The following is a 14,987-nucleotide window of genomic DNA, read 5'->3' as shown; positions in this document are numbered from 1 at the left end:
TTCCTATCTCTCCTGTTTCTAGTCTTACATACTGATCCTTCCATGTCTGGGCCTGGACTTTCAGTAATTTCCTACATGGGCTATTTTCTTCTTTTATTACCCCCCCTAAATCTGTTCTTTACGTAATGATGAAGTGATCATCTTAAAATATGTTATAGTATGTCACTTCTGTGTGCAGCAATGAGGAACAAAATCCTGAATTTCCCCATGACCTATCATCCCTATAAAGTCTCCCCTCTGTTCTCTTTGCTCTGTTCCTCATTCTCCATTCTAGTCATACTGAACTTGCTGTTTGCACAATAAGGTACTCTATCTACCTCTGTGACTTTGTTCTTGCTTCCAACCCCAAACAGTTAATGTTATCTTTCATCACAGAAGCCGTCTGTGACTATCATATCATCCTCGACTTTTCTTCTTCTTAGATTCATTAATATTGGAGATATCATCAGTTGGCTTTTAAAAAATGCTGCTTTGTCTCACTTCTAAAAAACATCCTATCAGAGCAGAAACTTCACTTTGTTAACTGTGCCATGAAGTACTGTGCGGACTCAGTAGATATACTTACTAAAGAACGGATTGCTGTGTACTGTGATTTCTGGATTTGAATAGCAAGGAACTACAGATCTTGATTAGTTGACTCAGCAAATGAAATACAATTTCATGCCTAAAATGTATGCCTTTACATTTAAAAGGCATGTTAGAAGCAGAGAATGAAAGAACGTGTTTTTCAGCACATACATATAGGTATGTGGATAGACACTTCTGACTTGCCTGGTTTTTGGTTAGCCCTATGTATACTACTCATAGAAAGGCAGGGCAGTTGCTTGGTTCTTTTACTTGCTGGTCATCCTGCAAAGGTGATCATTTTTTTTTAGAAGGATGTTTTGTGAGATTCTACAGATTTCAATTTTTGTCACTGTTTCAAACTAGTTGTCCCATCTTTGGCCAGTGAGAGACTTTTCAGAGATGCCCCCTGACCCCTAACCCTGGGATTAGCTTTCTTGCCTCTCAGTATTAGAAGATTCTTATAATTTTCTTTCGGAATTAGTCATAGTTTCTTTTAATGAGAAATAGCTTTTCTAAGCCTTACTCAGATTATTAAAGGTGTTGCGAGGGCATCCACGGAACTGAACTAGGGCAAAGAAAAACAATTCATTCATATCGATATGTATTTCTAATTCAAGTTCAATGCTATGAAGTTTTTATTTATCTTGTCTCTGTTACATATGTAATACTTATTTTACCTACATACAAAGAATTATGGTTTTTATTGGACAAAGGATATAACACAATTAGAATATTCTGATACTGCTAATTAGTTTTATTCTGTTCTTTGCTCATATACATTTAATCTTATCTGTAGGGGTCACCCTGACCACGCCTCCTGGGGCTGGCTACCTGGTATACCTGTGATCACCTTTTAGTCTAAATAACTGTAGCCAACCAGGAGGCGTGGTCAGGGTGACCCCTACACTTATCCATCTTTAAAACAAGGGTGTGTTTAACACTGTCATAGTTTCATGGTCATTATTCCAGTCTTCCCTTACTTAGTTGTCATTCAGTCTTACCTTTTGTTCAGTATGTACTTGGTGTACATCACTAGTTCTTATCTCTGGTCTCTAATTTTGGCTCTTTGATGCTGTGATAGATCCTGTGTGGTCAGTACTGTTTTATCCTCAGCCGATCATGAGAGACTAATGACTTGTCCAGGGTATCAGAGATATTGGGTAGCTGGAGCCCGGATTTCATCTTCTAGTTGGTGCATAAGCAGTGAATTGCTTTGAACTCTGGAAATAGGAATGTTGTCCTTACAGTTTCTTAAATATGAAAGTGATGCCGTAATCCAGACAGTATATTTTACTGTTTTAATAATAGAACTTTTAACATTTCAAATAACACTTTTGTCTTTGCTTCTGACTTTAAGAGTCAAATGATTTGTGGAATCACAGCAAGGTCATCTTTAGCACCATAGCTTCTCAGCACACCCATCTCACGTCTGGAGGTTAGCGCCATCTACTGGAAAAGACAAACATGAACTTGGTTCTGCCAGTGTATATCCACTGTCCGAACACAGCATATACTTTCATTAAAGTTTTCTTTAAAGATCTATTAATGGGGGAAATACATACCTTATAATTTTTCTGTGTATTGATTTTATGTCTCAGAATGTTTTCCTTAAACTTGCAAGATACTGTAGTGATATTACATTTAGATGAGGGGATATGTGAGTCATAGTTTTATAGTCATTTTCAAGCCATATCAATGAAATTCCTAATTTGTTGGTGTGCTAACTGCAGAGTAGAGCAGAGCTCTTGCATTAGACTAACATGGCTGTAGTTGGTGTTGTTTGGCTCAGTGAAGTGATACTGCCTTTGATGGGAAAGGAGAATTGATAGTGAAGGAAGTAGTGTTCTTAATGATTAGCCCTCCTCTCTGCTCAGCCTTTGGTTGTAACCCAAATTGTGCTTCCATCTGAGACCTGTTTAAACTGGCTTAGCTTACATTTGTTGGTTGTATCCTATTTTAGACTAACTTCTCTTTGTCATTTTTCTCTTTCCTTTAATCTGGCCTATATGGTTTAAAGGCATTTGAGAAATCCATTTCATCTTCTCATTCTATTCTTTTCTCTTGCCTGTATATTTTTTTTTTAGGTGCTTACAAGGGAAAGTTGGTTTAGATGTTACAAACTTAAGGAGAAATCATAATCTTTATAGAAGAGACTTGGTGCCTGATGAGTGACTGTTGGTCCAGTGGGTCATCAGAGGAACATTGCACAGTGAACTTAGGCTATAGAACAAGGGAGTCATTTGTCTGCTGTGCTGATTTCTAAGTCTGTTGAGCATGACAAAGAGCTGTTCCTTTCACTTCATGGCAACTCAAATGGGCACAGGGTTTTCGTTAATATGAGAGATTGTTGTAGCTGTTTTAGAAAAATAGGGTAAAACTTAGGACTCAGAAATAGCAATAGTTATAAATTATAGACTATATGTTGTAGTGTCATGTAGTTGAAATCCAAAATTACTGTTGTAGTAATAGGTTTTGTAACATATTAAAAATAGAATTAGGGAATGCAAATAACCATTGTAATACAGTTTTTCTTCTTTTGAGTATGCTCTTTTAAAGCATGAATTACTGCTGAAGTAAAAATACAGTGTCTGTTCTTAATCAAATCTCTAATAGATACCAAAGTATTGTTTGCTTTAATTAAGAATATATATACATTTTATTACTTTGGTGTATATGCCTTTTCTGTCCATTGTCTAACTTCCTGTAAATCACTCCTACATTTAAAGACTTTGAAAAGATTATATGTCCATGTCAAATTTGGAAACTATAAAATCTTATCTTAGGTAACATAAAATTGTCACCAGATACTTCATTTTTCTTTCGGACTCTATAATATAAAGTGATTCTTTGATGTGTTTTGTACTTTTCCTCTAGATTTAATGCTAATAAACAACTCAGAGCTGTTTGTCATCATGCTGAGTTTTTGGTTAGAGGACAGCTGATAAGATGCAGGAGTCCTGTCATCCAGACACAGTGTAATCTACTTATGAGCACTATAGCCTTTATTTTATATTGAAAAGAACAATGTAGAAAGAGCAGTTTTGAGGCATAACAAGGAACTGCTTCAGTTGTATAGAGCCATTGCTTGTATGAGCTGGGAGAAATGAAATAGATGCCATCGATATAGTAGTGTTAGAAGGAGGAGGAGGAGGAGGAGGAGGAGGAGGAGAAGGAGGAGGAGGAGGAGGAATTAAAGATGAAGAAGAAGAAATGTGGAGGTGGATCAAACCATTGTTTCTTGTGTTAGGTTTCTGGAGCAGCTTGTTGACAAATATTTCATATTCTGTGAATACTCTTCGGTTTTGAGTTTATGACTCAAGCATTGGAATAAACTTAACTCTTGCTTTGAAAAGAGCCCCAGCACTCTTTCCCTCCATGTGCTCTGTATCACCCCATTAGAAGATCTGATATGTTGTATACACTGAACTGTCTATTAGGAATGGAAGGACAGGCAGCAGAGTTTCGAGTAAATACCACTGATAGTATTTGAGGAGATGCCAAAGAACAAATAAAGTTTAAAACTGTGATTCACCAGAGAATGGGTGAAGTATTCTTAAACTAGCAACAACTTCATTGGCTAAAACAGCTTACTCAGCCAAATTAAAGCCTGAGCTTCATGTTCTTTCAGTTGCATGAAAATACATTTTCCATAACATAAGCCCATTTCCCTGTGAGCTGTCTCTATCTTTGTGCAGATTTCAACTTATGCCCTAACCTGAGAGACAAAGGTCAAGATGTTAATAGGAGTTGAGCTGGGTGGTAGTGGTGCAGGCCTTTAATCCCAGCACTTTTGAGGCAGAGGCAGGCGGATCCCTGTGGATTTGAGGTCAACCTGGTCTATAGAGTGAGTAGGACAACCAGGACAGTTTCACGGAGAAACCCTGTCTTGAAAAACAAAATCAATCAAACAAACAAACAAGCAAACAAAAGATGTTAATAGGAATTGAAATGCAACCTTTTTTCATTTACCAAAAGGCTCCTTTGTCTAATTCCATTTCCCTAAGAACAAAGACACTAAATGGTCATAGCCCATACCTGCTGTAACTGATGATGCATTTGTTCCTTTCTTTAATAAATTATGTACCTATTTGTTCTAAAAATGTATGGGTAAGTTAAGAACTGTATGAAGTATTACAAAGTTCCCTCATCATGACATAGATAGATTATATATGTTTTGTGTGAGTTAAGAAACAACTTAGTGTCCAATCTGCTTCTTTTGAAATCATGTTCCAGGCTTTTATGGATAATTGCACTCTTTGTGTTATGCCATGTTGTTAGTGATGATGGTTTAGATTTCCACTTCTATTCTGATGGTATTATTTACATATTAAAATATTTAAATTTTAATTTCAGGTATATTGTATTTTTTTGCCCTCGTGACCTAGTTTCCCAGGGCTATTCATATCTACCTATTCAACTTCTGGCTGCGGGAATGAAGGAAGTGACCAGAACTTGGAAAATAGTAGGTGGAGTCACACATGCTAATAGCTATTACAGAAATGGCTGGATAGTCATGATAGCTGTTGGATGGGCCCGAGGTAATATTTATAATATGTGTTTGTAAGTACTCTGTTATTGCTGTACTGTAACTCCTAAATACCTCTCTGCTTACAGGATCACATACCTTTGGGATCACATTTTTTTTTTTTTTAAAAGTGGAATCCTTGTCTTTTTAGCCCCTAAAATTAATTTAAAAGTTACTTACATCAGTATTAGTGATCACCTGTTGTTTTGAGCCTGATGGCCTTGGTAAAGTTTCTTATGAATAATTGCTTTAGGTTTCCCTGAACCATATGGAATCATAATTATTTTGCCATAAATGAAATAAGTTTAATAAGAAATTTTGTGGCTCATATAAATTAAAAAACATTGCTGAGACTGGGCATGGTAGTGCACACCTATAATCTAAGTACTTGGGAGGCTGAGGCAAGAAGTCACAAGTCTGAAATGCTATATAGTAATTTCTAAACCAGCCTAGGCTACCATAAGAAGACCCTGTCTAAAAATGAAAACAAATTGCATTATATTCTTTCCATTCTTGTGAGTTGCTGGAAATAACAAATATTCATATTCACACTGTTCTAATTGCTTTGTATTTATTTTATTCTCTCTTTCTCTAGAGACTAGGTAGACTATGTAGTGGAGGATGACCATGAACTTGTGACCATACTGCCTCTCCCTCCTGAGTGCTGGATCACAGGAAAGCACTAGCATGCCTGGTTTATGCATTGTCCGGGGTTGGTGCATGCTAGGCAAGTGCTCCTACCAACTGAGCTATGTCACTAACCCCGTTGTTTTATATGTAAGAATTGAACGGATTTCTGTAACCTCTGTTACAGTATGCTGCACCCAAAACTGACCATATCAAGGAAAGAACTAGAAAGAGAGGATCTTACTTTTCACAAAGCAAGTCTATATATACATCTCTGTGCTTGAGACCCCAGCGTTAACCTTAGATCACAGTAAGTTGTCATGCTGGGGTGAGAGAATTCCATTGTCTCAGATCTCAGTGCACAGAAGACAACTTTTCCTTCCTCTCAGGAATCCTATTTTGGTAATCCTGGGTTTTAAACCAGGAGGTGAAATTCTGACTTTCCCTGCCATGTATTTTTTTTTAAAGTAAATTGGTTCAATATTTTTGTTTCTTTTTTTCTTTTCTTTCTTTTTTTAGGGGCAGGTGGTGTTATCGTCACATCTTGTGTAGAATTGCTAAAAGGAGATTGGAAACCAGAAGGTGATGAGTGGCTGAAGTTGTCCTTGTAAGTGGTGTAGATTATACTGAGATCTGGGCTTACAGCCTTAGATGCTATTCAACTCCCTTAAAAAGAACATTTCTGAATCTGTGTATGTGGCTGAAATATACCTGAGAAACAAATGGCAAGCACAATGGGAAGAAAAACGGCAGATTCATTATAATAGTTTACTTTCCCAGATGAGATATTAAAGTAAACATCAATTTTCTGTGGATTCCCCTCCTTTATAAAGAAAGCTTGGAGACTGGAGAACTGTCTCAGTGGCTAAGATCACTTGCTGCTCTTACAGAGGACCTGGGTTTAGTTCCATGTGACATCTCAAAATGTTTTGTAACTCCGGTTCCAATGGATATGATGTCCTCTTCTGGCCTCTGTAGATACCAGGCACACATGGTACACAGTAAATATACACATGAAAGTACCCATACATATCATAACAAGAACACTTACTTAGACATACAATGTGTACTTGTTGTACCTCATATGCAGATCCTGGCCTTTTGTATATATGATGTGTGGGTATGAGTAGGGAATAAATAAGTTCTGAAACTAGGAAGGATACCAAGAAAAGAGAATCGTACTTTTGAGGAGAGAGTAGGGAGCATGATAGGTCGAGCTCACAGGCTATAGTTGAAGTACAGAGGCCAGAGCCATGTTGTATGAGCTTAGGGCCTGGTACCTGCAGCCATAGCCCTAAAATCCCAGTGGAACTTACCTGCTGCATTTTGAAATGTCTTGGTGCCAGGGATCTCTCCTTTCCCTTTGGAAGGGGAGTGCCTGTTGCCTCATCTGTTCCACCATTGCGTTTTAGAATGAGACATGATAGAATTTTTCAGTGCTTCTCAATCTTCATAACAAATCTAATACTTTGATTTAAATCTTCTCCAATGTCCTTTCCCAGTTATCTACAAACTGCTTATTTTTTAGAGTCACTCTTTAAGAAAACATAACCCCAAATGGTCCATGTGTATGTCAAAGCCCTTTCATTAATGAGCTACTTTAGCGAAGGAACCAACCAATTAGAGCAACAAAATAACACCAACATAAATCTACTTCCATGGCAGGGGCAGGGGTGGGGGTGTGGGGTGTGGGGTGTGTGGTGGTGTGTGGTGGTGGTGTCATATGTGTGTATGTGTGTATGTGTATTCACATGTATGGGCTCGTGTATACTGTGCATGTTTGTGCTAATGTCAGATGTTTTCATTAATATGTCTCCACCTTGTTTATTGAGGTGAGGTCTTTCATGAACATATAGCTCACTATTTCAGGCATCCTGGCTAGCCAACTTGCCCCAGGGAATTCCCTGCCTGCCTTCTGTGCACTGAGGTTGCTGGCGGCCTTTTATAGGTCCTAGGGATCCAATGTGGCATTCACATTCTGCCAAGTGCTTTATTCACTGATCCATTTCCACAGCCCCTTGTTTGCCTTCTATTTTATACTTTTAAATGTCCAATTTTGTGTACATTTTATAACATAGTTAAACATATATAAACTGATAAATATATTAATATTAATATTTGTCCCAAAATATTAAAAACAATAGGAATAAACAGTAAAGTTGAGAAATCACTATTACAATGATTACAATAATATTGTAATTGAGAAATTACTATTACAATAATAATGATTATTATTAAATTATATTATTATGTGAAGTCTGGATCTTATAATGTTTTGCACCCAATCTTTCCTTTGTAATACTTAAATAACCTTTAAAAAACAATCTGGCTTATAAAAATCTTCTGTCATTTTTGTAGTGCAGCATTCTTTTTTTTAAAGATTTATTTATTATGTGTACAGTGTTCGGCACCAAATCTCATTACAGATGGTTGTGAGCCACCATGTGGTTACTGGGAATTGAACTCAGGACCTTTGGAAGAGCAGCAGGCAGTGCTCTTAACCACTGAGCCATTCTCCAGCCCAGTAGTGCAGCATTCTTATAGTTTACCAGGGATCTTTACTGAGATACCTTAAGTACATGGTAAGTGTGTAAGATAAAAATACTGCTGCTGATTTGGAAGGTTATTAGTTTAGTGATTTCATAATTTCAGCATTAATACTAAAGATATTGGCAAAGACTGACCTGCTGTGCTCAAGGTAGCTAAGTGATATACTAGAGGTGGCTCACAGGGTCTCACTCTGTAGCCTAGGCTGTCGTTCAACTCACAAATATCCATCTGCCTTTGCCTCCCGAGTACTGGCATTAAAGGTTTGTGTCACCATGTCTAGCTCATACTGCTTTCTGAGAGCGACTGTGTGCATCTTCCTCTCCATTCTCCACAGCATCCTGAAATTGTCCTGTGGTGGCATTTACATCATGGGACAGGAAAGGCTTTCCCCCACTTCTCTCATCTGTCTTGGGGCTTGTTTATCATGGATGGCTTTTCAGGATTAATTTTTTATTTGTGGTGGGGCATGAAACCTTTGAGTCCTTTAAAAAAAAGCGTTAGATGGACAAATATGTTTCTGAAACATTGCACTATGGAAACATTTGCACATTCTAAAAAGTCTTAGACCTGAAGGCTTAGCTCAGTGGTCAAGAATGCTTGCTGCTTATCTTAGTTAGGGTTGTGATTGCTGATGAAACACTATGTCCAAGGAAACTTGGGGGAAGAAAGAGTTTATTTGGTTTGCACTTCCATAGTACTGGTCATCATCAAAGGAAGTCAGGGCAGGGACTCAAATAGGGCAGGAATGTGAAGGCAGGAGCTGATGCAGAGGCCATGGAGGGATGCTATTTACTCTTGCTTCCCCTGGCTTGTTCAGACTGCTTTCTTAAAGAACCCAGGACTACTGGGCCCTGAATGGCATCACTCACAGTGGGCTGGGCCCTCCTCCATCAATCACTAATTGATAAAATGCCCTCCGGCAGGATCTCAAGGAGGCATTTTCTCATCTGAGTTCCCCTCTGTTCAGATAGCTCTAGCTTGTGTCAAGTTGACATAGAGCTAGCCAGACAGTGATCTTCCAGAGGGGCTGGCTGCTCGAAAGTGCCTGCAGCTCTGTTCTGATGTCCTCTTCTGGCCTCTGCAAGTCACACACACAAAGTCTGTAAAAAAGCAAAAACTACCTCTCAATTCTTATGTTATGAGGAAAGGTTTTAAAGTTTACATAACTCGGCATTTCTGAAACTTTAAAAATATATTCACCCAGCTCATTTTGTGTCAGCAGTCCATCAAGTTGATGCTTACAGAGCACTCTGAAAAAATTGTAGGCAGAGTATGTTTCTCACTGACTTCGAGTGTTATTTCCTTTCAGCCCTTCCAAGGTAACACTGCTGGGGTCAATCATCTTCACTTTACAGCACACCAATCATCTGGCAATGTCAAAGCATGATCTCATGTTCCTTTATACCATCTTTCTCGTGACCATAAAGGTAAGAAGGTTCCAGGTCCTCCAGTCAGCATTACAAATCCCGTATAAGCCTTTTCCTTTGATGGGGTCCTTCAGGCTAAGCTAGTACCAAACACGCTTGCTTTTTATATTGTTGATACAAAAAGATGACTTTGGGAGAGTTTGCTCTATGCATCAGAATTTTCAGAAGCTCTTCCACTGTTCTTCATTTGCCATCAGGTTTACTGTTGGACAGGATAGGCAGGTGGCTCATGGGAAGCCAGGGAGCAGTGGAGGTAGGGAGGGAATCAGAGGCTGCATAGGTAGGCCTGCCTTGTTTGTAAAATTTGGGTACAGTTGAAGTTGATACACCTTTTTGTTTTTGTGGAGAATAATATGTTCTTAAGTTTGGAGGTGGAGTAAGTTACACATATTTGTAAATATGCTTGCCTATTCTGGTTTGAATATATAAAAGCTAAGTTTTTCCCACCTCTACCTATGGTTCTCTTCTTTCTTGAGAGAAATATGTGAAATATCTCCCTTTTCCTCCTTTGCTTTTTCCATCTCTTCCCTACAATTTTCTTTTCTTCTTTTCTCCCAGAACTCAGGCAAGCTGAACATTCATCCATATTCAAACAGTTTCATTAAAGGGGAGGTCACATACTTTTATAATTCTCTCAAATACTTTATGATTGCTAAAATATGAGCCACAGGGAATCAAAATAAATGGGAAAGATCACCAGCAGAGGAGAGAGCCCTTGAGCATTGTAGACGCACAGACTTGTGTTGAAATGGAGGCTTTGCAATTTTGAACAAGTCTGTGTTCCTTGAACTAGGCTTACACATGTCCCAAAGGATATATGGCTTCTGGCATTGTTTGTAAAAAGTAATATTATAGGTGTGATATATTTTCTACCATTAATTGATCTCAATGGTAATTAATTTTAAACATGTGAAATAGGAATGTATTATTGGATAAAATTCTCATAGGCTTAAATTTTTTAAATTATTTTATTTTATATGTATGTGTTTTGCCTGCATATATGTTTGTGCCTTCTGTGCCTTAGGGAAATAGTCCACAGCTTCTGAACATCCGCAACTGTGGACAAAACTGTGCTGTTAATGCATCCTGCTTACCACTTAAGTAGCCTTTTAGTTTGGGGCAAGTTATCTACCTGTCAGAGCTGTGACTCTTCTCCGCTCTGTGGTGAAGGCAGCAGTGATTGTTGTATTAAATTGAAAGTGGAGATGAGTATAATGTATTTACCACAGTTCTGATACAAGCCAGATGTGTAGTAATGACAGCTGTATTGGTTGCTGGTGTAGAATGTAGATAATATTATATCTTATTTCCTTTGACTTCTCCCCCCTCCTTTCTTCCTTCCTTTCTTTTTGTAGCAATGGTTACACTTCATTTGTTGTACAAGGTTTACTTGTACCTGGTTTACTTTTGATGAATAATATCCTTTAAATTCATAGAGTCAGTGATTTTCCCAGAATTTTCATGTAGATTAAATACAAAGTACATTTGACTCTCTTTGCCCATTATTTGTTTTTCCGTCTCAGCTTTGAGAAACACAAAGTGTTTGTACTGAAATTCAGTTAATTTTTCCTAGCTAACCATGATGATAACAAAGGACACCACTGTGACTCTTGCTCCCTTTGAGGACACCTTGAACCGGATGCTGTTTGGCTGGCAGCAGCAGTTTTCACTGAGTGAAAAGAAACTGGAATCGAAACTGTCTTCCAATGGCACTGCCTCGTCAGGGTCCAAGGTCACCACAGAGGATTCGGGCTCTTCGGAGAGGCATGCCAAGAAAGAAGACTGACAATTTTATCTGTGCTTGGGAGGCAAAAAGGGAGAGTTACTTATTTATAGGGTGTGGTGGTATTTCTATGTAAATGATGTGAAATAAGCCTATCTGTAAGGATAGAGGAGACAAAAAGGAAGAAACGCCTTATTTCAGGGACACCGCTCTGTTAATTGTTAACTCTTGGAGTCACGAGTGGATCATGTGAATTTATTTTTCTGGTATAAGAGATTCTCCTAATTACTTGAATAGTTTTATATTGATAAAATGATAATTTTTCAAATGTTAGAAAAAGTTCACTTGTTACTGCAAAATTCTAAGGCTTTAACACTTCTAAAATTCAGTGGTTTTTTTCACTTTTTGAATGATTCTAATTGTGTTTTAATTCTGCAGAATTAAACTTTTACTTCATATTTCCAGTATAATTCCTGTATATAGAAGACAATTCCTATTTAATTTTGAACATGGAGAACTTTTCCTAAATAATTTTTAACTGCAAATAAACTGATAGTGTATATTTGGTGTATAAATTTGTTTTTATACCTTACCCACATTAAAAATACCTGAAATTTAATTTATTTTAGTTTCAAGTATTATTTTTCAGTGAGTTAATTTGAGTCTCAGTTTGAAGTGTTTTTCATGCTCTTGTTTTAAAAACTACTTTTTCCTCAGAAAAACAGGGTTACAATCTGTGTGTATCTTTTTCTTTCTGCAAAACTAGACTCTCTCACTCTGTAGCCCTAGGCTGGCCTCAGATATCATCCTACCTCTGCCTCCCAAGTACTGGGATTACGGGCACGGGCCACCATGCCAGGCTAGGGGTGAGGTTTTTGGTTGTTAGTAATCCTTTGTTTTATCGTGTGTTTGGAACTGGGTTGTCTCTGTCCTTTCCCCATGTCAACAAGTGGAGAGATTTCACGTATCAATGTTCCTCCTGAATCACTTGTTCTGAATATGCTGGTGCATGTCTCAGTGACTCAACAAAAAGTACTATCACAGCTGAAAACCTCTCCGTCTGTTCCTCTCTTCTAGTGAGCACTGCTTCAGGGCTTCATTTGACTATCTCTTGTGAGTTCACATATGGGTATCTTTGTTTAATAGACATGCACACGCATTGTAAGTTCTATCTTAAATGAAAACTGCTTTTATGTGGAAATGCTCAGCCCTCATGAGAATTGCCTTTGCACACGTGATCTGAACCGTGGAGCCTAGCCTCACGTAGACTGCTTGAGTGTGGCCATACAACATTAAATCTGGTTTCTCGTTGACAAAATAAAAATCAAACAAGGAAATGTACTGCATGATAGATTTATTTGCTTTATTTGGTGTTAAAAGTCTTGTTATAACTTTACAATTCTGTGGTATGACTTTATACCAAGAATAGGAACCTGCCACCTATATTAGAAATTTCTGGTTGGCTGAGAAGCACTTAAATGACATTCAAGATGTAAAATTTTCCTTTTAATCTTTAACAAATATGCACATTGGCAGGTTTTATACTTTTTCTGCTAAAAAAAGGATTGGGGTGGGACACTTTTGATAACCTTAGTATTAGAAAATGCTTATTTTTAACATTGTGACGGAAAGCACTAAATTGAATTCTGTATTATATATTTGATAATCTGTAGTCAAAAACTTTGCCAAATGAACATGTTATTATTGGTCAGTTCTGAAGTTTGAATTTAGCTGTAGTTACAGTAGAATCTTGTTTTACATTTGTGTTAAAAACAAATTCATTAAAATAAGTACGTTAGCACTAGAGGAGTATGCCTTGTTTTTCTTTTGTATTGTTTGGAGGAAGGTGTTTGGAGTCCCGTGTTGTTTTTTTCTCTATAATACACTTAGTGAGCACAGTTTGAAGGGGACATGGTACAGACTTCATTAGGCTACGCAGATATCCTAGGCCCCTCAGTTCAGGGTTCTTAGCTCTACTGAGAATGTGGATTAGGCTTGAAACTCCCTGCCCTGAATCTGCTCAGGTGACCAGGAGACCATCTCCTTATTCCTTAACTACCAGGGATTGTGGCTGTGGTCCATAGGCCCACTTCACACAGTCCAATCAGAGGTGACCCTGAATGATGGCAGGACCTGGTAGGCTTTAAAAACAAAAACAGTAGAGAGAGTCAGGAAAGCTGCAAGAACACAGGCCCCTGACTGCCATGATCCAGCCTACAGCAGAATGTGCTGAATAGTTCCAAACTGAGCTACCAGATTCTTTGCCCACAAAGGAAGGGAGAAAGACCAGATTCGTGGGGTCGATGGATTTCAGTGGGAGTTCTGACCAGTGGGATAACCTAAAAAGAGGTGAGAGCGGTGAAGTGGGGAGATGCTTGTGTGTGTAGCTTTTGTCTGCTGCAGCCGAACCACTTTTTCAATTAAGATATGCTTAATGAAAATATAAAGGAAAACATCCATTTCAAGCGTCAAGTTGTTGCAAGTGAGAGAAATGTTAGAAACCGAATTGTGTTTAAAAATGTTTTGGGAAGAGGAAGCAGAAAGACTGTAAAAGCCAGAGAGGATGGATGACAGAACATGACAGACACACATATGAATTCAGAGACTGGCAGCATGCAGAGGGCCTGCAGAGGTCTAAGCCACGTGGGATCCCGGTGCCAAGAGGGGAAGTAGACATAAGGTTCCATCCCTAACTCAGAGCCTGTCTCCATTTGACAACCGCTTGCAAAAGAAAACTTAGTTTTAGCCAATGGAGTCCCACTGGATATACAAAACACACTTAAGGGCAGGCCCCATGCCAAGAATAGATGGCCAACACAAACTCAATGGTATTTTGGGAGATTTTATTTTATTTTGTCTCATATTGCCTTCTTTAGTCTTTTTTTTTCCCCTTACTGGTCTTTTGCTTGTATATTATGGTTTCTGATTTTGTGTTTTTAAGGTGTGTGTGTGTATGTGTGTGTGTGGTGTGTGTATGTGTGTGTGTGTGTGTGTGTGTGGTGTGTGTGTGTGTGTGTGTGTGTGTGTGTGTGTGTTTCTTGTGGTTTTTCTTTCCTTTTTTCCTTTTTTCTGTTTTTTTTTTGTTTTTTTTTTTTTCTGGCTATTTCTCTTCTAAAGACAGAAAGAAGATACGTTGGGAGAGTGGTGATGTAGGGAGGTTTTGGGAGGAGATGAGGGAGGAGAAACTGATCAGAATTTATTATATGAAAAAAATTATTTTTAATAAAAATAAATAAAAATGCTTCCCCTGGCACAAAGCCCTTTATGGTGTTTGCCCCAAGTATAAGTCATATTTTAGGCATATTTGTTTGTTTATTCAACAAATATTAAGTGCCAGCTTAGATCAAGTCACCGAGATTCTGAAGATACAGAGCATAAGAAGACACCTGCTGCCATGGAGTTTACATTCTAGTGGTAGAGAAAGGAAACAACATGTGTTCCCGTGGGGATAAACATAATGAAGGGATATTAGGCAGGACTTATAGGTTGTCTGTTAGAATGAAACTGTTAGAACTGCTTCCTAACTGAGGGTACCATGGAGCAAGGCAAGCACTCACAGTTTTTTCAT

At 38.2% G+C, this 14,987-nt stretch overlaps 1 protein-coding gene across 1 annotated transcript in view; it reads left to right on the top strand.

Annotated features, from left to right (window-relative positions):
• The window catches only part of Tmem38b (transmembrane protein 38B), a 33,413-nt gene extending 20,188 nt beyond the window's left edge, over window positions 1-13,225 (top strand). Inside the window, exons 3-6 of the mRNA XM_027403070.2 lie at window positions 4,921-5,105; window positions 6,239-6,326; window positions 9,579-9,696; window positions 11,270-13,225. Coding sequence (XP_027258871.1) covers window positions 4,921-5,105; window positions 6,239-6,326; window positions 9,579-9,696; window positions 11,270-11,482 — 604 coding nt within the window. The 3' untranslated portion in view covers window positions 11,483-13,225. The remainder of the gene's footprint in view (window positions 1-4,920; window positions 5,106-6,238; window positions 6,327-9,578; window positions 9,697-11,269) is intronic.
• Window positions 13,226-14,987: the final 1,762 nt, after the last annotated feature.

This window comes from Cricetulus griseus, chromosome 2 (genome assembly GCF_003668045.3).
Source record: "Cricetulus griseus strain 17A/GY chromosome 2, alternate assembly CriGri-PICRH-1.0, whole genome shotgun sequence".
In the NCBI taxonomy this organism is placed as follows: Eukaryota; Metazoa; Chordata; class Mammalia; order Rodentia; family Cricetidae; genus Cricetulus; species Cricetulus griseus.
Note: the sequence above shows the minus strand (reverse complement) of the source record. Positions and strands in the feature narration are given on the sequence as shown.